The 24473-nt window shown below is 53.3% G+C and overlaps 2 protein-coding genes across 3 annotated transcripts in view; one reads left to right on the plus strand and one right to left on the minus strand.

Annotated features, from left to right (window-relative positions):
- On the minus strand, positions 1-23138 carry FGD2 (FYVE, RhoGEF and PH domain containing 2). 2 transcript variants are annotated; one of them, XM_037885389.2, is made up of 16 exons: positions 22861-23138; positions 18478-18847; positions 16756-16836; positions 14578-14726; positions 13013-13169; positions 12668-12806; positions 11656-11714; positions 9701-9847; positions 8872-8964; positions 7353-7432; positions 7237-7267; positions 6582-6674; positions 6013-6144; positions 5528-5674; positions 1918-2061; positions 1-1792 (listed from the first exon to the last, which is right to left on the minus strand). In XM_037885389.2, exons 1-16 carry the CDS (start codon positions 22923-22925, stop codon positions 1556-1558), a joined length of 2124 nt encoding a protein of 707 aa, XP_037741317.1. In that variant the 5' UTR covers positions 22926-23138; the 3' UTR covers positions 1-1555. The 2 variants fall into 2 exon arrangements, with proteins under 2 accessions (XP_037741317.1, XP_043389677.1); XM_043533742.1 differs by lacking the exon at positions 1-1792 and having other exon boundaries at positions 1924-3192; positions 22861-23125.
- LOC122463508 (kinesin-like protein KIF21B) overlaps positions 22949-24473 on the plus strand; it is a 6999-nt gene continuing 5474 nt past the window's right edge. Inside the window, exon 1 of the mRNA XM_043533804.1 lies at positions 22949-22967. Within this exon, the coding sequence (XP_043389739.1) occupies positions 22949-22967 (19 nt within the window). The remainder of the gene's footprint in view (positions 22968-24473) is intronic.

The raw sequence follows: 24473 nt of genomic DNA on the forward strand, positions 1-24473 counted from the left end.
TCCAGTGAAACGTTTTTCACTAGAACACGCCAATTGTGTCGAAAGCAAACCGTCGCCCGGGGAAAGGGGCAGTTTCCACGACTTTTTCCAGTCAAGGAAAGAAGAAGAGAAACCCGTTTGAAAGCTGTCACCGCGTTTCATTTCGACATTTTCGAAACCCAAAGTTCTGGTTTGAAGCAGCTTTTCATTTGAAATGCAAGCTAATGACAGGTTTCAGAGTAACAGTCGTGTTAGTCTGTATTCGCAAAAAGAAAAGGAGGACTTGTGGCACCTTAGAGACTAACCAATTCATTTGAGCATGAGCTTTCGTGAGCATCCGATGAAGTGAGCTGTAGCTCACGAAAGCTTATGCTCAGATAAATTGGTTAGTCTCTAAGGTGCCACAAGCTAATGATAGGAAAAGACATGTAAGAAGACGCAAAATGGTCCAAAGTGGAACAAAACGTGTTGATTGACCTGCACCGAGTGCTTTGGGAGGGGCGGTTGGGGGAGGCGGTTGGGTATTTTTTCCCCCTTCCACATTTTTGGTTTACATTTTTCAAGATTTCAACTTTTCATCCCAATTCAGGGCAGGAAAATGTTTTGATCTCTTGAAAAATTGCTACAGTACAGGAAACCTGGTTACCCACCCAGCTGGAGTGGCTGGGATAAGCTAATCACAGGAGGAACCTCCTGCATCACCCCCCCCCCATCCCTGTCCCATCTCTTCCCACTTCTATTTGGTCATCCAATTCCACCCACCCACCCCCAATCCCACCCCCGACTCCAGCAGCACCTCCCTCATCTCAGCCTCCTTCCTTGTCTGTTTCCCCAGCTTCCTCCAGGCCATTCTCCTCCTCCCACCATCTCCTCCCATGAAGTAGCAGATGGCTAATTAGCCAAGAGGCCTGCCCACCGGGTCATGGGGCATTTGTCAGATCACGGATCCAAAACCCACCCTCCTGTCGCATCTGAATTCTGCAAATGGCTCTTCCTCCACAGGGTCAACCCCGCTCCAGATCCAAACTCTGCAGCTGGATCCCGGCTTTGCCTGAGGCAGAGGCTTATGGGCCTGCACACCTAGCTAGCCTGCCCATCTAGCTAGCACGGCTTACAATAGCCATGTAGACACTGTGGCATGGGCGAGCAACCTGGGTATAAGTCTGCCAGGGAGCCTGGCTATGTACTTGGATTGCTTGCCCATGGTGCCAAACTACATTACTTTTTACTACTTGCTCCAATCACGGCTTCCTCTGCAGTGTAGACATACCCCCAGACTGGGCAATGGGAACAGTAAGGGCTATGCTGCCCTGCCTTGATAGACCTCAAAGCAATTTACAAAGGTTAGTAAGTAGCATCATCCTCACTGCATAGATGGGGGAACTGAGGCACAAAAAAAAGTCCAGCAACTCGCCCAAGTTGACAGCAAGTGAGCGGCAGAACTGGGGATGGGATCCCAGGTCTCCTGAGTCCCTATCACCTTGCTGTAACCACTAGATCACGCTGTCTGAGCTCTCTGACATGATGGACTGGAGTCATCCATAGACAGTCTAGAAGAGGTCATCAAGAGCCTCAATCACTCCAGGTCATCGAATGAGTCATCATCCTCCACTTCCCCTCCAGGGAGATGAGCATTGCCCATGGCTGACTGCTCCATGATCTTCATCCAGCGCTGCTTCAGCTCCTCTGTCTCTGCCACAAATGTGTAGATCTGCTTGGATTGGACCAGCTGGAAGAGGTGCCGGGGGTCACTCTGGGGCAGCTCCTTCACCTGATAGCCCAGCAGGGGGATGGAGGTGTGAGCCTTGACATCCTGGAGGGAGAGGGGAGGACAGACAAGGGCTCAGGCTTGTTAGCATCAGCATTTTCTCCCTCCCCTCCAGTGGAAACAGTGGGTTCTCAATACAAATGCAATAGGAGAACTAAGCCCTCGCCTACCTGGGGTGCCGCATACATGTACAGTACCAGTGGGTCATCCTGTGGGATCACGAACCAGCCCCGCGTTCCCCCTTTCCCGTTCTTATCCAGCAGCTGCAGGAAACTGCACATCAGGCTCTGCCCTGAAATTTCCGCTGATTCTTTCTGCCAAGAAACCAACAACCCCCCTTTATAACCCTTCCACATGCTCTTGGATTCGGGCTTCCCCTGAGGCTTCCTAGTGAGCTAATGCAAAGGCAGAGTGCAGGTTTGACCTGTGGAACTCACTGTCACATGATATCACAGAGGCAAAGAGCTTAATAGATTTCCAAACAGAGCTAGGCATTTGTGTCTACCCACAGTACAGAGGGTAATGTTTTAGAAGGGTTATAAACCCTCCTGCTTCAGGGCACAAGCCAGCCATTGCCTCAGATCAGGAAGAAGCATCCCTCATAGGCACTTTAGTGCATAAGCAAAATTGTCCACTATAAAGATTTCTTGCATCATTCTCTGAAACATCTGATTCTGGCCATTGTCAGAGATGGGAGAGAGGCTAAACGGCTGTTAGGTCTGATCCAGTTTGGCAAATCTTATGTTTTCACAGTTTGTCTTTATAAAGCACCTTTTATCCTCTAGGGTCCTAAAGCACCTGGCAAACCGATGTACAGAGTCCACAGGGATTGTTTCACCCATGGCTGAAATGCACCCATCTCTGGGGTGGAAAGCAGCAGCTGTTTAACACGGCATGGCACCGCGAGAGCTTTGTGCAAGTTGTGGAAAATCCCATTTTCGGTTGGAACAGGGAGGGGAACGGAAGGCTGGCGGAACGTAACAGTCCCTGCTGGAATATGGCCTGAATGCTGGGTCTAACATCCCACCTGTTAAACACTGCCTGAGAGTTTTAATGACCATGATCCAGTAGCACCTTGGATTGAGGTTTGTCATCCAAATTCTGGAACCTGGACATCTCAGCGCCCCCTAGTGCCACACTGGTGCACTGCATTCAGTACTGACTAGGAGACTAGCGTGCCACCGAGTGAAGCCGCAGCCCATCACTGGCCATTCCTCAGAGGTCTCCCATCCAAGCACCCAGCCAGCTTGACGTTTATTTAGCACCTGGGACGCACAGTACACAACGGGACAGTTGACGATCATGACACCTGGGTTCCAGGGAGGTTGCTGCACCGGCGAGTGCCTGAAATCCCTGCGTTTGCTTCTCAGCCGTGCGGTGTCCCCCAAGCTTCAGATCCAAATTCTGTGGGTGGGTTTGTATCTGTTACCATGTCAAAGAAGGCTCTGAATAAATCAAGAAAAGCAAATCCAGGCTGTTTTCTCCTTGAGGGACATGGAGAGGGCAAGTGCCCAGATCTGACCACCTCGCCGGGAGCTAGTCCAGGGCCTATATCTGGCGCTACTGGAATGGATCCTAAGATGAAAGCCGCCTTACTCGGTTGGAACGGGTCTGAGCCTCTCCCATTAGCTTATCCCAGGGGTGGCCAACCATGATGCTCTTCAGAAGTTAATATGCGGCTCCTTGTACAGGCACCGACTTCGGGGCTGGAGCTACAGGTGCCAACTTTCCCATGTGCCGGGGGGGCTCACTGCTCACTGCCCCCCACTCCACCCCTTCCGCTCCTCCCCTGAGCCTGCCGTACCCTCACTCCTCCCCTCTCCCCCCCAGAGCCTCCTGCATGCCACAAAACAGCTGATCAGGAGGTGCAGGGAGGGAGGAGGAGGTGCTGATCGGCGGGGCTGCCAGTGGGCGGGAGGCGCTGGGCGCAGGGAAACTGATGGGGGGCTGCTGACGTATTCCTGTGGCTCTTTGGCAATGTACCTTGGTAAATCCTGGCTCCTTCTCAGGCTCAGGCTGGCCACCCCTGGCCTAGCCCATTAGCCGTGGGACAACAGTTGCATCCACGTTTGTGCGTTCATGTGCACGCACACGTCGACATATCTGTGTGTTTGCCTAGGCGTGGATATCCACAGATGGGTGCAGTCGTGTGTCTGCATGGGCACGTGTGTATATGTCTGTGTTCAAATGCACACATGTGTACACGTGTCTGTGGGTACATACCTTGAAATACGTGGTCACTATTTGTGCAAAAGAATCCGTTCCATCTTGTATCGAGCTGTGACACTCTGAGCCAGTTTCCCAGGCCCAGAAGAAGAGCTCTGTGTGGCCTGAAAGCTTGTTTCTCTCACCAACAGAAGCTGGTCCAATAAAAGAGGTCACCTTGTCCACCTTGTCTCCGTACACATGGGTCCGTCAATGGGTGTGAACAGTCATGTGTGGCCATGTCTATGCAGGCCCACATGTGGGTGAGAGTCTGTGTGTGAGCAGTGGTGCCTCTGTGTGTGTCTGTGTCTCTGCATGGGTCTGTTCATGGGGGAGGTTTAGATTGGATATTAGGAAAAACTTTTTCACTAAGAGAGTGGTGAAACACTGGAATGCGTTACCTAGGGAGGTGGTAGAATCTCCTTCCTTAGAGGTTTTTAAGGTCAGGCTTGACAAAGCCCTGGCTGGGATGATTTAACTGGGACTTGGTCCTGCTTCGAGCAGGGGGTTGGACTAGATGACCTTCTGGGGTCCCTTCCAACCCTGATATTCTATGATTCTATGATTCTATGTTCGCGTGGAGATTTGTGGGGGCAGAGATGGATTTTTCTGCTCCAGCCCCAGTTCAGCACCATGGACAGAGCACTCTCCTTCCCCCTGGGAAGTCACAGCCAAGGTGTGGCAGGCAGGAGAGGCTTGTGGAGTTCGCGACCCACCTCAGGAGCGGAAGCCTTTAACATCCAGGGCTAAGACAGCTCCAAAATGTGAAACACTGGGTCACACCACCGGCCACGCAACCTTAACTCCAGCCTAAGCAGCCTCAGGAGGGAGCGAGCAACACCAGTGATGCAGGAGGGACAAAACCAGCCACCCCTCCTCCCCATCAGGAGCATGCAAGCCTCACAAACCCCAACGTGCAGTAGATCGATATTCATGCCCTCCCCTTATAACTGGGGAATCTGGGGCAACCAGAGATGAATGGCTTCATGTATAGAGGTGGGGAAACCGAGGCAGGGAGAGGCGCTTGGCCTGATTTCTAGAGGTGCTGAGCAGCCCAGATTCCCACTGACTTAAATGTGGCTAGCGATGAACACCAGCAGCTCACAAGTGACGTGCCCAAGGCCAGTGGCAGAGGCAGGAAGGAAGCCCAGGACTCCCGCCTGCCAGGCCCCCGCTCTAATGATTAACCCATGCTGCCTCCCAGGCAGGAGTGAAGGGGAGTGAGTCACAAGCACTATCCCTGAATTTGTAATGCAGGGAACACAGAGGCAAAACGCCGCCCCCCCCTTGCAGATTTGTGGGCAGACGGGCCCCGTGAAATTCCCTGGTCAGGGCTTCCCAGAGGCAAGGGGCAACTCACCAAAGCACCCGACTCGGTGACCGCCACAGCAGCGTGGGAGTGCTGCGCCTGAAATGAACCCAGCTGGGCTGACGTAGCCGTGGATTCCCCTGCACGGGGCAGGGAGCAGGCCAGAGACGCCTGGGGTGGGAAGCGGGCGGGGCTGGAAAGGGGCAGCCGCGGAAGAAACCAGAGACACACTGAGGAGCAAAGGGCCTCCCCGGCTGCAGTCTCACCTCAAGGATCCCCTTGTTCTTCCCCTCCCGCTCCTCGGGCAGCAGGTGCCCCGTCAGGAAGACGTAACACTCCAGGCAGACGCGGTTGGGCCGGTTCCTGTCGTACTGCAGTGGAGCCCTGTAATCGGAGCACCGGGCGCACACCACCTGCCCCCCGCACGAGAGAGACCCTGATCAGGGGCCGGGAGGGGGCTGAGCTGGGCACCATGGGGCCCTGTGGGACAGCCCCCACCTCTTTCCCCACACCACCAGTGAACAGGCGATCCCCTGGCCCCTAGTGGGGGGATCCCTGTGGGGAAGGGGATTTTCCTTCTCCTGGTGACCCTTAGCCACCCCCACCCCACACAGAGGGGCTTTATTCTCCCTCCTACGCCCCTCCAAAGGGCAGTGTGTGACCGCTGGGGGGGGAGGGGGGTGGCGGACCCCTCGCTGGCCCCTCCACAGGGCTGGGCCTCCGAGGAGGCGGGTGGGGGGGGGTCACTCACGTAGCCACAGGCCCGGCAGTGATGCCTCCTGCGCGTGATGGCGTTGAATGGCTCCTTGCAGCGCATGCACATGGTCACCAGCTTGTCCCGCACCCACTGCGGGGCCCGTCGGCCCAGCTGCTCCGACTTGACCTGCGCAGGGGGAAAGGGGAGAGCCCGGCTCGGTCACCTCGGCAGCGCCCTCCGCGGCGGGGCAGGGCCGGGACTCGCTGCCGGGGCGATGAAGGGGGCTCTCTTGAGGCGGCTGGACACAGGCAGACCCTGGGGGTCTCTCTAGCTCCCAGCCTGTCTTGCACGGGGTCTCCGAAATCCTGGCCCAGATTCAGCGGGCATGAAAGGAACCTGATGACCGTAACGCAGCCTCTCTCCCCACTAGCCCACCCTTCCTGTGCCGCCAGCCGTTCTCTGCTCCTAACCCGCTGGGCGAAGGGGGAAGCTTGCCCGTCCCCTCAGGACTCTCCCCAGATCTTTGGGGCTTCATGAGGGGGAAAGGATGCTCCGAGAGCCTTAGCCTGAAGCAGCTAGTAGCCACAGGACGGGGGTGGGGGAACAGGGTGGGAGTAGCTTACCGCAAATTCCTGGACCTCCCCGTCAGGCCCGTGAACTGCTGTCTTGAAGCTCTCGTTCTGCTTCTCTTTCTTGGCAATGGCGTCCTGGAAGGCCTGAGAAACAAAGGGGTGGTGGTGTCGGGGGGTTAGGGCTGTCACAGCCCAACCCAACGGCAGCCCCATTCTGTGAGCAGCTGGTCTCAGTCCAGTTCCCCGTGGGAGTGCAAATACCACCTCCACTTTTGGCCCCCTTGGAGGCTGCCACAGCAGAGACGGTGGATTGTAGGGCCCCCAGGCACTTAAATTCTGGGCCCCTGCACTGCACCTGATTAAATGGGGCTTGGCCAGGGGACCTACGCAGGATTGGGGGAGGGGGTGGACTCCCCCAAAGAGCAACACATCAGCACTGAAAGCCCCTCCCCAAACCCACCCCTTTGCACTGCCACGGAGGAGACCAGCCTGGAGCACGGCACCCCACGGACGCAGATCCCCGCACAGCCCCTCCACCGCCTGCCCTGCCCGTTGCACGCCAGAGCCTGCACGCAAGGAACCCGTCCCACCCTCAGAGCCAGAGCAGGGATTGGGACCCACAGGAAGCGAGTCTGTGCCTCCATATTTAAAATCACATGACTCCCCGCCCCCGCCAGGGACCAGGGGTTGCGGCAGGCAGTCGTACCTTCATCCAGGCGTTCATCTCCTCCTGAGACCTGTGCCAAAGGGGAGACAGCGGTCAGAGCACGGCCCTGGGCTCCTCAGCTGGGGCTGGGGAAGGAAGGCCCCTCGCTCCCTTACCTGGCTTGCAGTTCCAGCGACAGCTGCTTCCCCGAGACCAGGAAGGAGTGAGGGAATTCCACATCTTTCAGTACCCGCACCTGGAATCCGGGAGGGGCGGGCATTAGAACTAGAGCCAGAGGCGGAACAAAGCCTACCCTCCAACAGCCCCCTGGGGAAGGTCCAGTCTGGGTCTCCCTCTCAGCTGTACAGACACCTGGTGGCTGTGAGGGATCTAAGTGCGTAGGGTCTAAGTCAGAGGTGGGGAAACTACGGCCTGGGGGCCACATCCGGCCCTCCAGACGTTTTCATCTGGCCCTTGAGCTCCCGCTGAGAAGTGGGGTCTGGGGCTTGTCCCGCTCCGGCACTCCAGCCGGGGAGCGGGCTCGGGGTCTTTCTCCACTCCACACGGCTCCTGGAAGCAGCGGCACATCCCCTCTCCAGCTCCTACGTGTAGGGGCAGCCAGGGGGATCCGCACGCTGCCCCCACCCAAAGCACCGCCCATGCAGCTCCTATTGGCCAGGAACTGCAGCCAATGGGAGCTGCAGGGGCAGCACCAGAGGACAGGGTGCTGCGCAGAGCTGCCTGGCTGCGCCTCCACATAGGAGCCAGAGTGGGGACATGCCGCTGTTTCTGGGAGCTGCTTGAGGTAAGCGCCACCCAGAGCCTGCATCCCTGAGTCACCCCCTGTGCCCCAACCCCCCTGCCCCAGCCCTGATCCCCCTTCCGCCCTCCAAACCCCTCAGTCCCAGCCCGGAGCACCCTCCTTCACCTCCAACCCCCTCATCCCCAATCCCACCCCAGAGCCCACACCCCTAGCCGGAGCCCTCCCACACCTTAACTCCCAATTTTGTGAGCTTTCATGGCCCGCCCTACAATTTCCATACCCAGATGTGGCCCTCAGGCCAAAATGCTTGCCCACCCCTGCTCTAAGTACATGGATTCAGGGCACAAGCACAGGTTCGACGTGCCCCTATGGACCCTGCTGACTGCGGCTCCAAAGAATGCTCTTTGCTTGCTCTCTGGACGGCGCTCCAGGAACGCCGGCTCTGAGTCTGTACGGAGCTGCTGTACGTCATAACAGTGCAGGCTTTGATCTTAGATACCGGGAGCTAAGCAGGGTCGCACCCGGCAGTATTTGCACGAGAGATGTGAAAGGGAGAAGAAACCCACCCACCCCACAAGGGCTCCAGAAGGTAGAGTGGGCAATGCGGCAGGAGGGGCTCTTCCCTCTGTTTCAGCTGGAGAGGTGCTCTTTCAGGGGAGGTGGAAATTCAAGGCCCTGGTCGCTTGGGAGTGTTTTCACAAGCGTTAGACCAGCTGCCCGGGCCAAATCACATTCTGCTTCCCTCAACCCCCTCCTATAGTTCCCACTGGACACAGAGTTGTTCTTCACTTCCTGTCATACAGTGTTGCTGCGCCCTGTTAAACAGCAGCCATGTTCCGCCCCAGAGGTGGCTGCCTTTCAATGGTGCTCTGGGGGGAAAAGCCGCTCCCTGTATAAATGTAAGCGATAATAACGTGTAAGGGTTGTTTGACCTTCATGCCCTCCACGTCGATCCGCCAGCGCACCTGGAACTCCGCCCCCACCTGGATGACCTTCGGCACGCAGTACAGCAGCATGTTGTTGAACTGAGTGAGGAAGCAGATGTGAGCCGCTGGAGGGGACCACACAGCAATGGTACACTGAGCAATGGCAGGGCAGGACTGGGCCACCATCCTAGTCAGGATCTCCAGGTGCCCAGGGCAAATTTCCAACAAAACAGCGTCTGGCAGCACATGCTCTGGATCTATAGGTACCAATGCTGGGGGGGATTTCAAAGGACCCTAAGGTGTTAGGTGCCGAAATCCCAGTGGAATTGGAGTTGAGCGCTGAACTCACTTAGGGTCCTTCAAAAATAATCAGCCCATATGGCTCGTCTGCCCTCCTTCCCCCAACATCCCCCCACGTGCCCCCCATAAAGACAACGGATTTCCAAAGCACTGTCTGAGCAACCGAAAGGTTCACTTGTCTGGGGGATCAGAGGCTCTGGAAACAAAGGGCCCGGTCCTCTATGCTTTGCCCCTTATGGTGCCATTTACACCTGGGCATTGTGGGTGTCCAACGCTCCCAGATCTGTACAGTTCATGCACCCGGGCTGCCCTGGACACAGGGGGCCGAAACAGTGGGGACGTCAGGGTCACAGTTTCCAGCACGGCCAAGCCTGCGAGCAGTCGGGGTTTTCTGTTCTCTCTCTCTCCCCTCAATCCTGTCCTCTTCTATCGACGCTCTGCCCAGAAATGACCTTCTGCTTCATAGCGCTGCTGACCCTCTCCTTTCCTTCCCTGACCTCCCACCCCGCCTCGGCTGGCCCAGCCGCCCTCCTACCAGGAAGAGATACTTCTCCGACGTGGTGTTGTTGCGGAAGGAGATTTTCTGAATTGGGCCCTCCTTAATGAGCTCGTTGGAAGGGTCGACGATATCATCTTCCAGCCCCAGCCTTTGATATACCTCCCAGAGGTTCTGCAAACGCTCCTGGGGAGCCAAGAAAACAGAGGGGTGTGAGGGAGGAAAAACACCGGGGGTGGGGGTGGGGGGGGGCTGATGCTGCAAGGTGCTGAGTGCCATGACTTCCTTTGTTTGTACTAGGAATCGGCAGTGCTCAGCACTGTGCAGGAGGCACTGAGGACTCGGCAGGATTGGGCCAATGGAGAAGAGGAGGGAAAGGACCCAGTGATGGTGAGAGGGAGAAAAAACACCCCAAATCTACTACCTTGGCATTCAACGTCTCCTCCCCTTGCAGGAGGGTCTCTAAGGAAGAGGGCGAACACCCCAGAACCAGGGCAGGTTGGGTTTCTCCTTCACTTCGGCCAGGGAACTACAACCCACCCCAGGTCTGGCAAGGCAGGATGTCTCCCTCCTCTTCTAGCCACATGGAGCTGGCCACTCACTCCCGATGGATGGGATGGGTGGGATCTTTCTGGACCAGCACATCTGTTTCAGATCCCAGCTCATGAAGGTTTCTCTTTCCCTGGGCCCAGGTGGCTCATGCGTACCTCAGAACGCAGGGCTTCCATGCCTTAGCACATGGCCTGCACAGCCTGGGCTGGGACTGACTTTTCCAATACTGTCTACACAGAAATCTGGGGCCAGATCCTCAGCTGGTGTATATCAACCTAGCTCCACTGAATTACGCCATCTGATGGCCTGAGAATACAAGAATGCCCCAAATGTAGGCTAATGAGCTTTAAAATGTGGCTGCCCACCCATTCCCTATCACTGCAGAGTAAAGGCTCATCGACTGACGGTTTTCTGAGGCACAAGCAACCGCTGTTCACCCGTGGGCAGAAACAAGTGTCTGCAGTGTTCCTGCAGCCGTGCTGGTCCCAGGACATTAGAGAGCCATGGTCTTGTGACCTGAAGAAGAGCTCTGTGTAAGCTTGAAAGCGTGTCCCTCTCACCAACAGACGCTGGTCCAATCAAAGATACCATCTCACCCGCCTTGCCTCTCAGAGACCAGTGTGACATTTACATACCAACTGGGAACAGCACAAGGGCTGCTGAGAAATAATAGACTTCAAGGCCAGACAGAACCATTCCGGTCTAATCTGATCTCCGGCATTGAGCCTGGCACTTCCTTAGTAACACTTTGCATTTCCATGTTGCCGTCCCCATCCAAGGATCTCAAAGCACTTTAACCATCGTTAATGAATCAAACCTCACAACGTCAGGAGACGTATTTAAGGGATCATCACCCTCTTTCACATATAAAGAAACTGAGGCACACAGAGAGGGAGTGAGGTCACACAGCAGGTCACAAATAGAATCTCTCTCTCCTGACCCCAGTTCTGCTTTAACCCTTATACCTCGTATTCCCTGATAGCCTGCCTGGCCTCCCGGGGGGCAAGACGGTCCAGCGGTTAGGACACTAGCTTGGGACGCAGAGGACCAGGACAATTCCCTGCTCTGCCACAGACTCACTGTGTGACCCTGGGCAAGTCATTTAGTCTCTCTGTGCTGCGATTCCCCATCTGTACAATGGGGATAACAGCCCTGCCCTGCCTCCCAGCGGGGTCATGAGGAGAATGATCGGGAGGTGCTCAGATACTGCAGTGATGGAGGGCATTTAAAAACCTACGGTAGGTAGGGTTTGGGCAGCCCTGTACCAGTGAGACCCTCCCTGTTCCAGCACGGGCGCTTGGGAGTGGAATATGGTCGGGGCGCTCTCTGTTACATACATGTACCGCGTCTAGCCCAGCGGGGCTCTGTCTCGGGCTGGGGGGAGACCAGGAGCTAGCACAATACGAATCATAAATAACAACAGCGTGCGGGCTGGTACTCACCATTTCTGCAATGGCCGCGTTCGAGTGTTTGGCTGCCGAGAAAATCATTTCCAGGGCTTCTGCAATGAGACCAGAAGGGGAGCAAGGGCTAAGCATCCCCAACAGGACGAGGCTGGGGGAGGCGCCCTTCGAGGCGAAGGTGAGTGTCTCACCACTGCCCTCTACTGGATGGAATCAGAGCTGCTCAACTGTGTGTCTCAGGCCCAACAGAGACCCTCCCGCAGCTCAAGTGGAGCAGGGAGAGCCCAGCTGTCCTGCTGCTCTTGCTGGGCAGCTGAGTGGCCATGGCGTGCGGCACAGTGAAGACCTGGGAGGCCACAGATTGGTAATATGAATGCTTTGGCCTCCAGGGCCACCGGGGATCGCTAAGGCCAACACAGCTTTTCTTGTGCTGCTGACGGCCCCTCTGCTCCAGCTGAAGCCAGTGGGAACCGCAGAGGCGCAGAACAACCTGACAATCGGATGCAAGGTGTCTCAAACCGGGCACCAAAAATCACAGCATCTTGCACATGCTGGCCTCAGCTCTCTAGCAACAGCCCTTCCACACCCTGCAGAAGACAGGCTGGAGTCAACACCCTCAAGCGACGCTGCTGAAGACAACATCAATCACTTGGGTGATCTGACTTTAAACGTTGGTCCCTGGCACTAGATCTCAGCTAGGGGGGTCCAGGAAGCAGGTTACATCTGCCTTCTGATTCTCCGTGCTCTTGCTACCGAGTGGGCCAAGGAAAACATCACAAGACTTTTGGAACTGTGGTTAGCAGCGCCAGGTCTAGGGCACCCTAACTAGTGAACCCCTGGTCTGAGTCACTTCACGTCTCCCAGAGACGTCGGCTGGAGGGACTGTAGTTGTCCTGCCCCTTTATCTGAGGATCTCAAAGTGCCTCGCGAAGGGGTATAAATGTCACTACCCGCATTGTGCAGAGGGGCACTTGCAGAGCTGCCACTAGAACCCCATGTCTCCTGGCGCCCAGCCCCGCGCCTGGCCCATGCCACCAGGGTGAGCTCTTACTCTCTGCGTCATGCCTGTCTGGGGACTCTGGAGGTAACTTCCGGACGTAATCCTTCAGCAGGAGTTCATAGCGCGGGATCCTCTGTACCGGCTCCAGCATGTGGTGCTGCAGAGTTAAGTTAGCACAGACTTCCCTTTTCTGGAAGGGGACAGCAAAGAACCGAAATGAGAGCGAGCGAGAGAGAGACACCCACACAGTCGAAGTGCGGGCTCCCCACACGCACCCCAACCCGCCTCAGCCCAGCCTGGAGAAGCCAGCTTGGGTGAAGGGGCTCCCCCATGAAACATCAAAGCCAAGGAGGCCGGGTGGGTCTGAGCATCTTTCCAGATCTAGTGGAGTGTCACCTGAATGTCCACAATGAGCTCCTGGAAGGGGGGGGACTTCTCCCACCAGGTGGCGATCAGCTCAACCGCCTTGTCCAAGTTCTTCACGTACTCGCCGTACATCTTGAGGAACGGGGCTAGCTTCTGGATGACATCCCCGATCCTGGGATTGGAGCTCCTGCCGGCAGAACCCAGGAGATCAGCCCCCCTGCCAGGTCAGCGGAACAGGCCACGGAAGCTGTTCAGAGACACTGAAAGGGCTTTTCACGGCCACTGACTTAGCAACAGGCAAGGGGATGGATGGGGGCTGAATGGCTCAGGGGAGGGGTTGCATTAAGAGTTATTACAAATTTCAGACAGTGTTTCAATGGATCTTCAGGTCTCATCCCTCTGTGTCAGACCCAACAGGGCTCCTGCAAGCACCCTATGAAGTTCTGGCTCAACCCAAGACTGAGGTACTGTGGCCTAGTGGGTAGAGCACCGGACTGGGACACAGGATACCAGAGGTCTATTATTGACTCAGCCACTTGCCTGCCAGTGACCTTGGGTAAATCACATCACCGCTCTGTGCCTCAGTTTCCCATGTGTAAAAATGGGGGTAATGATACTGACAATCCTTTGTAAAGCTCTTTAAGATCTATAAATGAAATAGGCTATTAAGAGCTACGTGTTTAATAATAACTATTATTATTAATCACTCTATCTAGCTGCTGAGTTATCGATGTCTGGGGAGCCAGGAGGCTCTGGGAATCGGTAGTGGGAAACAGTGCTCCACATCCAGATTGCTGGCCTTGGCTGGTAGTGAGTCATCCCCCAGTGTTCTCATCTGAAGACTAATCAGTGGCATCTGAGAGGTGAATTGATGGCATCAGTTGAGTTTCTAGGAGACAGGCGTCCATGGTACTAACATCCCATCTCAACTGACCCTGGACAGGACCCTGAACTAGGAGTCCTGAGACCTCCTAGCTCTGCCACTGATCACTGTATGGTCTTAGGGAAGTCACTCCCCCTGTGCCTCGGTGCCTCCATCATCTTTGGTTGAAAGGCTCAGCAGAGAGGCCAAGGGTGAATGGGTCTTGGAGACTGAACTCCCTTCTCATGTCTACGGTTGTAGATACAGCACAGGGTTGAGAGAGAGAGAGTGTGTCTCTGTGTGTGTACATAAAGCTGACACTGCTACTGTCCATGTTCTGTGAGATTTTGGCAGCCCTGCCTGGGGAAATAATCTGGCACTTCCTACAGCATTAAAAAAAAATTAACCGACATCAGATTTGCTAACTCACTGTGTGTGGATGCCAAAATGTCAAGCGGGCTTCAAGCACTTGCAAATGAAAATAATAATGGACAGGAATCCAGTTCCCTTACTCACACTGAGTAGCACTTGACTCCACGAGTCAATGAAATAAGGTCACACTCAGCATGAGGAAGAGTATCAGCATCTGGCTCAAATTGTCTTGAGAAAGTGCTTTCCAGCCCACTGGCTTGCAGAGCAAAACAGGTTCAGCATTCAGCCCCAATTCACAAGTGCTCCCCAGCCCCTTCATTCTAGGAATAGAACCCAGGCATCCTGGCTCCCCCTAACTCACCAGTCCTCCATGCGTTTCTGCAGCTCCGGCAGGAAAAACAGGGCGTGGAACTGGTAAATGGAGGAGATGTTGGAGAAGATCATTTTCACCACATCCTCCGGGATCGTCTTCCCGCTTCTGGCTTCCTTCATCAGCTCTGCAAAAAACACCTGGAAAGACACATTCCCAACCGGTACAGTAATAGGAAGGGGCAGTGAGCATTTCTGCTGCTCTGAGAGAAAGGGAACTCAGAGGCTTCTTTAGAGCCAAGCAAGCAGCCTGGGGACCATATGGCTCCAGGAGGAATGGTGTCTAGGGTGGAAGGACACTCACAGCTGGTCCTAGATACAAAAGGGCTGGGAAGGGAGGAACGGATTGAGGTAATGGAGTGTTCCGGGGAGAAATGCAGGGATGCTTCAGGGACTAATGGAGACAAAAGCACTTCCTGAAGGGCGGTGCTACCAAAGGGGCGTGGGGCTAACAGGGATACGCTGCAGGGATGAATATAGGTCAGTGGCATAGGCTGTGCTCCCTTAGGAGGTAACCAGATGAGCTGGCCTAGGAGCAGAGATGTCCTTGGGGCAAGTTAGCAGGTTCCAGGGGTGACAGCAGTGAATGGTTTGGAGTACAGTTATACTCTTTGGAGCAAAGGGGGCTACGTTTAGTTTTGAGAACAGAAGACTTGGGGGGGGGACCTGATAACAGTTTTCAAATATGTGAAGGGCTTTAGAAAGAGGATGGGGATCAGTTGTTCTCCATGTCCACTGAAAGTAAGACAAGAAGCAATGGGCTTAATCTGCAGCAAGGGAGATTTAGGTTGGATATTAGGAAAAACTTTCTAACTCTCCGGATAGTTACGCTCCGGATAGCTACGCTCTTGGCAGCCCAGGCTTCCAAGGGAGGTTGTGGAATCCCCGTCGTTGGTGGTTTTTAAGAACAGGTTGGACAAACCCCTGTCAGGGATGCTCTAGGTTTACGTGGTCCTGCCTCAGCGCAGGGAGTGGGCCTAGATGATTTCTCAAGATCCCTTCTAGCCCTGCATTTCTGTGATCCTATCCCCATACACACCCATGCATCCATAAAGTAACTGCTCCGGGCCTGGGGTGTAGTAGATTCCTTTTGGTTGCCCAGCCTGGGGTGCAGAGACAACTTGAACAGTAACCAAGGCACATGAGATAGGGGTGCAAAGACTTTTTCTGGGGGTGACGGACTGAGATGAAGAGGCGGCCTCGAGGAATAGGGTCACAGGCCTTAGGTGCGTAACGGATAGTCCCATCAGATCTTTGTGCCTTACTGTTAAGGCAAGTGGCCTCTAGGCCAGTGGTTTTCAAACTGCAGGTCGCAACCCAGTACTGGGTCGCGGAATGGAAGGCACTGAGCCGTGGCGGCTCTGGTCAGCATTACCGACCGGGCCGTTAAAAGTCCCATCAGCAGCTCTGCCCGGCTAAGGCAGGCTAGTCCCTACCTGTTCCAACACCGCGCTGCGCCCCGGAAGCAGCCAGCAGCAGGTCCGGCTCCTAGGCGGGGGGCCACAGGGCTCCGTGCACTGCCTCCACCCCGAGCATTGGCTCCCCATTCCCATTGGCCGGGAACCGCAGCCAATGGAAGCTGGGGTATGGGAGAGTGGTGCCTCTGGGCGAGAGCTGCGCAGAGCCACTTGCGAACCTCTGCCGAGGAGCCGGACTGCTACTGGCTGCTTCTGGAGTGCAGCGCAGTCTGCGGTGCCAGGACAGGAAGGAAGCCTGCCTTAGCACCCCCACTGCGCCGCTAACCAGGAGTCACCCGAAGTAAGCCTGCTCCCCATCCCCGCACCCTAATCCCCTGCCCCAGCCCTGAGCACCCCCAAACCCAGAGCCCCTTCCTGCACCCCAAACCCCTCATCCCTGGCCCCACCCCAGAGCCTGCACTCCCAGCCCAGAGCCCTGACCCCCTCCTGTACCCCAAACCCCTCATCTCTGGCCCCATCCCACAGCCCTCACCCCCGCACCCCAACCCTCTGCCCCAGCCCTGACCCCTCCCACATCCCAAACCCCTCATCCCCAGCTCCGTTGGGTCATGGGCATAAACAATTTTCTTCAACTGGGTGGCCAGAAAAAAAGTTTGAAAACCACTGCTGTAGGCCATTAGGTTCTTACTCTCCAGCCTTGTGCCGAGCTTTTTGGGACAGATGGCATTAGAGACCGGCTGCTACTTCCTGACCTGGTCCAGAAGGTGAAGTCGATTGACGTAGGCTTTCTCTGTTTCCAACAGCTCCAACGCAATTTTCTTTTCTTCGGGGTCCTGCATGTACGGCAGAGGGAGAAATGGGTCTGGTCAGGCAGGGTAGGAACAATGGGCGACCAGACAGGGGGCCAAATCCAGCCTGGGTGCAAGTCAGTGGAGTTTTTCCAGATCAGCTTAGGGATGAATTTGTCCCAGTGGGCCTAAGGCAATTCCCCTTGGCATTCCATAGGCCATATAGGTGGCATGAAATCAGAGCAGTCCTATTATTCATTAACACATCAGAGAGAAAGAGAGAGAAGAGGAGAGGGACTGGTGTAGTGTGGCTAAGGGGGTCTAGTGATGATTCACTACCCCTGGGCTCCCGGCAGACAAGTCCAAAGGCCAGCTGGGCTGATTCAATGCTCTCAGGGAGACAAGCTGGGACCCCTTTCCACTTCATTTTCGGGGGGGGGGAAAAGGTCTTTTGGCTAAAACTTTAAAAAGCGGCATCCTGCCTGCTCTCCGTGGATATTAAAGAGTCCGTGGTCTTTTTAGTAAGAGCAGCTGGCTGATTTCAATGGGAATTAGGCATCCAAATAGCTTTGAAGTTCAGGGACCAGGTCTCCCCCCATCCTGCCATGCTCAGGGCCACGCCAGCAGGCTTCCATTCGGATTTCTCTCCCTCCCTGGGACAGCGGTTTTACACAGTGGTTTTCAGGCCATTTCTCCAGGCACTAGGCTGACCTCATTATTATCAGCTGAGCGGAACGCGGAGGGATCTTAACAAACACATGAAGCCAAACCGCCTCAGCTCACACAAGATCCATGTGCCCGTGTCCGTTTCTTTCTGTTATAACAGCGATACAGAAGCTGTCCCAGGGCAGATGGAGAAAGTACGCTCGGGCTGGGAATCAAGAGATCTGTGCCTCAGTTTCCCCCTTGGTAAAATAGGGATAATGATACCAAGCTGTGCCGGTGGTGGGAGGTGCTCTAAGGGTTAACTCATTGTGGTCTGTAAAGTGCGTTGAGATATCTAGATGGGAATAACTATAGAAATGCAGGGCCAGATCCTCAGCTGGTGAAAAGCACCGTAGCACCATAGATGTCAACGGGACTAGGTTGATTTACGTTGGGCCCGCAGAATATTACCGTCTTATCCCTAGGGTTAATAAGACTTTGCTTTTTTGCAGCACCAGTCATCCAAGAGTCTCCCGCACTGTACAAGCCCTCACCAAGAATTAAGACTCACAGCTCCCTGAGGTGCCATGGGGAAACCATTCTCCCGCAGAGCTCCCCGGGAGCCAGCGATCATTCAGTACGTTTGAAAATCTGGCCATTTCTCAGAATAGCCTCTGTATGGATTTTTGAAAAGCTCAGCCTTCCTGAGGAGGAAACCGGGACACAGAGGGGTGAGGTGACTTGCCCCAGGTCATACAGAGAGTCAGTGGCAGAGCTGGGATTTGAAACCTGCAGTTCTGCCTCTCCGAGGTCTCTGCTCTAACCACACATCCTGGGCTGAGCCCCTGGCTTCAGGGCTTCCCAGCAGTTCACTCCCAAGCTATGACTTGTAGCTTCAAGGCTGTTCTGTTTGGGATCGGGGCCATGTGCACCGATGGCCCTCTATGAACAATAACTGTCAGTACTGGGGGCTAACAGTGTATCCCCTCAGTCACCCTCCGGTGTTTAAATACCCCCCCAGGGAAGGAGGCATTGAATGACCTGGTTCCTGCTGCCTCCAGGGCTTAACTCGCTGCCCGGCTGGGAATCCACTGGCTGCTGACTCCGCCAGTTGCTGCTGTTGATCTTGCTCTTGAAGGAACGGAGACACTTGACGGTGAGCCCTCTCCGACCCTGTGGCGGGTTCTCCTCCGGCTCCTGATGCTGGGGCGGCTGGATTACGCTCAGGGAAGGCTGGTGCTCCTCATGCTGGTTCTCGGGCTCTGCTCTGTCTTCTCTGGCCTTGCTCAGAGCTTCCCTGTCTGCTGCGGGTGGGAGCAACGCGGATGCCGTGGAGTTCGGTGCTGCTGGCCTGGGCTTGGTCGGGAGCTGGATCAATTCCTTGCGGGGACTCTGGCAGGGTTCTTCTGCCCTAGGATCATGGAAAGCAGCACAGCATTCTTATCCCTCTGGTCATGGTCCAGCGCCAGCCTCTACGCCCCATGCAGCCCAACGCACAGTAATACAGGCCAGACCCCGTTCCTCTCCCGCCAGCCTCTGCCTACCTACCTGTGACCCCCTTCCACCTGGCTCAGCAACTCCTCCTTGTCGGTAAAGCGCTGGAGCCACCAGCGATCTCACCTACATGGGGCAGGGGGCAAAGGGGTCGCTGACTGGTGCAGGGCACCTGACATGGCGGCTCTGCCAGGGGACGCGGAGACAACTAGTGCAATCCACAGATGTGGCCAGTACTGGCCAGGGAGGGCATGAGGCCTGGCTGTTGGTTCATCACATGCCCAGGGCATGGGCAGCTTTGGCCAGCATCTAGGGCACCCTGACCCTTCCCCAGCAGGACCCAGGGGGCAGAGCAGCAATGGAAAGGTTTCCCCGGAGTGTGGTTCACTTATAAAGGTTGCGGATGATACCAAGCCGGGAGGATAGGATTAAAATTCAAAATGATCTGGATAAAGTGGAGAAATGGTCTGAAGTAAATACGATGAAATTCAATAAGGACAAATGCAAAGTACTCCACTTAGGAAGGAACAATCAGTTGCACACACACAAAACGGGAAATGACTGCCTAGGAAGGAGTACTGCGGAAAGGGAGCGGGGAGTCATAGTGGATCACAAGCTAAATATTATATGAGTCAACAGTGTGACACTGTTGCAAAAAAAGCAACATCATTCTGGGATGGGAGTATGGTAAGCAAGACATGAGAAGTAATTCTTTCGCTCTGCTCCGTGCTGATTAAGCTTCAACTGGGATATTGTGTCCAGTTCTGGGCGCCACATTTCAGGAAAGATGTGGACAAACTGGAGAAAGTTCAGAGAAGAGCAACAAAAATGATTAAAGGTCTAGAAAACATGACCTATGAGGGAAGATTGAAAAAAAGTGGGTTTGTTTAGTCTGGAGTAGAGAAGACTGAGAGGGGACATGGTAACAGTTTTCAAGTACATAAAAGGTTGTTACGAGGAGGGAGAAAAATTATTCTCGTTAACCTCTGAGGATAGGACAAGAAGCAATGGGCTTAAATTGCATTAAGGGTGGTTTAGGTTGGACATTGGGAAAAACTTCCTAACTGTCAGGGTGCTTAAGCACTGGAATAAATTGCCTAGGGAAGTTGTAGAATCTCTATCATTGGAGATTTGTAAGAGCAGGTTAGACAAACACCTGTCAGGGATGGTCTAGATAATACTTAGCCCTGCCATGAGTGCAGGGGACTGGACTAGATGACCTCTCGAGATCCCTTCCAGTCCTACAATTCTATGATTTTAGGCCCAGATACACCCTCCAGCAGGCCAGGACCCACTCACATCCCTCCCTGTAGACCATCCCTCCTCCCCCCAGTTATATAAGTTCTTCTAGCTCGCTCATTGCCAATGCACCCCCTGTGCATGCACACATCTCTCACAAGCACACACCTTCATCCACACACTCTCTTCATGCCAGCAGGGCGTGCACCCTTTTAGGTGTGCATGCAAGGATGCGCACACGCCCTCCCACATGCACACATTCCTAATGCATGTGTGCGGGCATATAGCACCCTAAGACACACACTCCCCCGCATGCAGGCGCATCCTTGTACACACAGCCTAATGCACAAACTAATATAGGCACACACTTTTGCACATGCAAACATAATCATGTACACAACCCCATACATGCACACGCTTTCATGGCAACCCCTTATGCACACACTTCACACATGCATACACAATGCCTTCACAAGGGGACATCAGAAGCATGCCTGCCTTTCTCTCTAGAGCTGCTGGGTCTTCTTCGGGTCCTTCCTTCACACTTTTACCCTCGAGAACCTGTGTACACCTAGCACTGAGCTCTGGCGGGAACTTCTCCATTTCTGTGTGCAATTCTCAGTTTTGTTTTTTCTGTTCCACAATTGGCGTTTACATTTCGTTTCCAGCTTCCCCATCTCCCAAACAAACCACAAACATCACTTTTATTTCCCCTTACAAAGCATAGCTGGAAATCAACAGAAATTTGCCAAGGCAGCAAATCTGATGAAAAGATCAAGGGATGAAAGTGATCAAGCCCCAGCTACATCACAGGCCAAATTTGGATTTCGGAACAGCTGCACACAGCCGAGATAATGCAGGTCACAAAGCTCAGGACAAAGCATGTGAGAGCTGGAGACAAAACACTCTCATTTGAGGGGATCTTGCTGTAGAACAAACTTCCTGAGCACATTGGGTAAATCTGGAGTATAACTTTCTTTAGGAAGCTGGAAAAACTTTCCTCTTTGAAAGAGTCTTTCCACCGTAGCTCATGAAAGCTTATGCTCAAATAAATTGGTCAGTCTCTAAGGTGCCACAAGTCCTCCTTTTCTTTTTGCGAATACAGACTAACACGGCTGCTATTCTGACACCATAAGAATGGTGCTCACAACGCTTGACAACCCCTTCTCCCTCTAACCCCAAACCGTGATGCCTCCTCCTACTTCTGCATTCCTGCCAAGCAGACAAAGAGAGACATTTAATCTAAAAAACTCTAACCACAAGCAGAGTTTTGACCTTGAAATAGGAACTGTTGTTACTGTTTTTACCTGGAAGGTACGCAGATACTATGGTGATGGGCAAGAGGATAAAACTCTAAAATAAATAGAAAAATACAAAGCCAGGCAGGAGCTGTGGTAAGTACCAAACTTTCCTCTACACCTACTTATGCCACTGCTGGCATAAAGCCACAGAGATCACAGTAAGTCAACACAGGAAAATGAATCAGTTCAGAAAAGACCCGTGGAAAACTGCACACCTATCTCAAAAAGATAACTGAAACCATTCAACAGCTGTACCTGGGCAAAATATTCTCCTCTGCCATTATATTCTGATTGATCTGTAGTGAAACCGAGTTCAGGAACACTGAACTGTGAAGTGTGAATGAGCTGCAAAACCTTTTTGTTCAGTGTCTGCACAGCATCGAACACAACGGGGTCCTGGTTCATGACTGGGGCGCCTAGGCATTACAGTAATACATATTAATCACCATCATCATCGTTAGCTCTTATATAGACTTTTTCATCCACAGATCTCAAAGCATTTTATAGAAAAGGGCAAGTATCATTATCTCCATTTAAAAGATGACAAAACTGGGGCACAAGGAGAGGAGGTGACTTGCCCAAAGCCATACAATGAATTGGGGGCAAAGCAAGAGGTCTCCTGACTTCTCATTCAGTGCACTATCTGTTGGACTGCACTACCTTACTGTCTTCCGAATATTCTGAGCTGTCACACTATTTTACCAGGCAAATGTTGCAAACTGATAGGGTATCAAAAAACGAACATAATCTCTCCTCTCAATAAAGATTGAATATATTCTGTTCCCTTTCTTGGTGTAGGTTTCTTAGGCACATGTGCAAACATACCTGGGAATCAGATCACTGCAAATAACAAACTGGACTATGGTCTTAGTAAAGTTCCTAGTGGCCAGGTGTCCACCTCGAATGACAATTAGCTCCTGCCATGACTATTAGTTCCTATACTGGCTGTCTCAGTGGAGAGGCTGCGGACTAAAAGCCACAATTGCTGAACTCCCTCTGAGCCACTGGCCTGGTCCCTCCAGGGCATGGTGGAGACATGTTAGCCGGACTGCTTGGGGAAAACAGGCACTGCATTGCCCAGGCTGTTCCATGACTGAATGGAGAACTTTTGTGAAGCTGCAGGGTTGTGGGGTTGCAAATCTGGCACCAGCACTAAAACAGATATTAAACGAGCAATAATAAATCAGGGTAAACCTGAAGGTCCTGTGCAGAGCAGAATATATCCAGAACTCACTGTGGGGAGAGGGACAGTGGGGACTGAACTGAGTTCTAAAGATCAGCAGATTCACAGACTTCACTTCAATCCCCGTTCTCCTGGAACCTGTCTCCATCCATCTCCTGCTTGCTGAGTCCTAATTTGCACTTAGCAGTCAGGAAACGTTCTCCTTACCTGGGATTCTCAAACACAGCCACGAGATTAAACACGGTCATTCGATTGCCTCGCTCCCCCTCCATCAGGCTGGCTCTTGTGACTCAGAATGGGTCCCAGTAAGCCAGGTAAGAAAGAGCTGCCGAGACACCAAGAGGTACCAGACAGCTCCCAGATATGTCTTCTCAGCCCCTCTTTCTTTCTGTCTTCAGATGTTTCCGGGATATGCAAATGTACTTGGCTGGGGAGATTTGTGAGAAGTGAAGACAACCTGCAGTTCTTCTTGTTGTCCGGGGAATGAGAGCCTCTTGCAAATATTATATGGGTTGGCCTCAAAAGGAAAAGTAAAGAGGAAGTCCTGCAGGCAGCAGCAGGCAGAAATGGTGTGAAAACTACTATGCACTAAAGTAGGTCCAGCGCAGGCCTGATTTCAATGTACATCTAAATTAAACCAGCTGGATGGGTGACCTTAATGAAGTAGAGTAGACATTGCAATAACAAATCACAGCATGGGAGACCCTGCAATGCCAAGCCAGTGTGTGCAAATCTGTAAGGGAACATACAGTAATATGTATGCTTATGCTCAAATAAATTGGTTAGTCTCTAAGGTGCCACAAGTACTCCTTTTCTTTTTGCGAATACAGACTAACACGGCTGCTACTCTGAAACCAGTAATAAACCAGTTTGCCCCTGGTGTGTCAGGCCCTAAAAACCATGCTAGTATGTGCAGGTTATCAGAGACCCAATGATAATTCGCCAGGAAGATCCTACAGTAACAAGCTACTGTGTGAATGCTCTGGGAGAGCCTGTCATAAAACACTTGAATGTACATGTTATCAAATGCCCTACAATGGCTACTTAGTAGTGTGTGCGTGGCTATAGAGAGACCCTATAATATCCCACTGCGTGCACATTACGAGAGAAGCATTAGTATGTGTTATGAGAAACCCAGCAATAACATGCCAGGGTCTGCATGCTACAGGGGACTCCTATAACACACCTGTGTATGTATAGTATATAATGCGTGTGCTGCCATGACATGCAGGTGCACCCCGCAGTCACATGTTATGGGGGAGGATATATAATCATAGAAGTCTAGGATTGGAAAGGACCTCCAGAGGTCTTCTAGTCCAGTCCCCTGCACTCATGGCACGACTAAGTATTACCTAGACCTTCCTGACAGGTGTTTGTCTAACCTGCTTTTAAAAACCGCAGATGACAGAGATTCCACAATCTCCCTAGGCAATTTATTCCAGTGCTCAATGACCCTGACAGTTAGGAAGTTTTTCCCAATGTCCAATCTAAGCCTCCCTAGGTGCAATTTAAGCCCATTGCTTCTTGTCCTATCGTCAGAGGTTAACGAGAACAAATGACTCCCTCCTCCTTGTAACAACCTTTTATGTACTTGAAAACTATCATGTCCCCGCTCCAGACTAAACAAATCCAGTTTTTTCAAACTTTCCTCAGAGATCATGTTTTCTAGACTAGTGGTTCACAACAAGGGGTACATGTACCCGTGGGGATACGCAGAGGTCTTCCAGGGGGTACATCAATTCATCTAGATATTTGCCTAGTTTTACAACAGGCTACATAAAAAGCACTAGCGAAGTCAGTACAAACTACAATTTCATTCA

The sequence above is a fragment of the Chelonia mydas genome, chromosome 21, assembly GCF_015237465.2.
Source record: "Chelonia mydas isolate rCheMyd1 chromosome 21, rCheMyd1.pri.v2, whole genome shotgun sequence".
NCBI classification, from domain to species: Eukaryota; Metazoa; Chordata; order Testudines; family Cheloniidae; genus Chelonia; species Chelonia mydas.

Coding starts and splice junctions, on each gene's coding strand:
- FGD2 (XM_037885389.2), bottom strand. CDS start 22,925: ATGGAGGGGGAGCGAGGCAATCGAATGACCGTGTTTAATCTCGTGGCT. Junction 16,837..18,477: donor CTGGAGGCAGCAGGAACCAG/GTCATTCAATGC, acceptor CCGTACATGCAG/GACCCCGAAGAAAAGAAAAT. Junction 7,433..8,871: donor TCGACGTGGAGGGCATGAAG/GTCAAACAACCC, acceptor CCCGGATTCCAG/GTGCGGGTACTGAAAGATGT.